Here is a 595-nt window from a genome sequence, read left to right as displayed (position 1 = left end):
TAGACCCGGATCGGTGGTTGGATCGGGGTTCTGGATTTGCATCCTCAGGCCTTGGTCAAATAGGGACAGGTGATCCCTACTGAATCCAGGCGAGGAATCAAGAGTGTGCTCTGGGGACCAAGCCCGTGGAAGGGGAGAAGGACTTGGCCCCTCGGATGTGGATGCAATGGGGAGAGAAGTGGGAACTGATTGTACCTGCATTGCACGTTGTTGTGCTCTGGAAAACTGTCGTTCCAACGCTCTATGTCTGCTGTCTGCCTGCTTCTCTGCCGTTTTGGAGGTCCCTTTGACCCTTGTCTTGGCTTTTGATGGTGCTTCCTGGTTGGACGACTTGCGTTTGACATTTCCACCGGAAGTGGAAGCCTGTGGAACGGTGTTATCCGCCATAGTACGCTAACAAGGAATAACAGGCGTTCACCAGGAGATCCCTGGATCTGACCTGATCTGCAGTACCGTAACAAGAAGACAACAGGCGCTCACCAGGAGATCCCTGGATCCGTCCTGATCTGCAGGAGACAAGGCTACAACCCACCTTGATGGGACAAGCCTGCACGAGGGTCTGTGAGGTCCGGCCCACCGACAAGCCCGGAGTCAC

The 595-nt window shown here is 55.0% G+C and overlaps 1 protein-coding gene across 1 annotated transcript in view; it reads right to left on the bottom strand.

The window, feature by feature from the left end:
* Positions 1-387, bottom strand: part of LOC107300788 (transcription intermediary factor 1-alpha-like) — a gene marked incomplete at its 3' end in the record, with an annotated part of 11,784 nt that extends 11,397 nt beyond the window's left edge. The window contains exon 1 of the mRNA XM_015830078.1: positions 196-387. Coding sequence (XP_015685564.1) covers positions 196-387 — 192 coding nt within the window. The remainder of the gene's footprint in view (positions 1-195) is intronic.
* Between the last annotated feature and the right edge of the window lie 208 nt (positions 388-595).

Source organism: Protobothrops mucrosquamatus, unplaced genomic scaffold (genome assembly GCF_001527695.2).
Source record: "Protobothrops mucrosquamatus isolate PMUCROS unplaced genomic scaffold, P.Mucros_1.0 scaffold8439, whole genome shotgun sequence".
In the NCBI taxonomy this organism is placed as follows: Eukaryota; Metazoa; Chordata; class Lepidosauria; order Squamata; family Viperidae; genus Protobothrops; species Protobothrops mucrosquamatus.
Note: the sequence above shows the minus strand (reverse complement) of the source record. Positions and strands in the feature narration are given on the sequence as shown.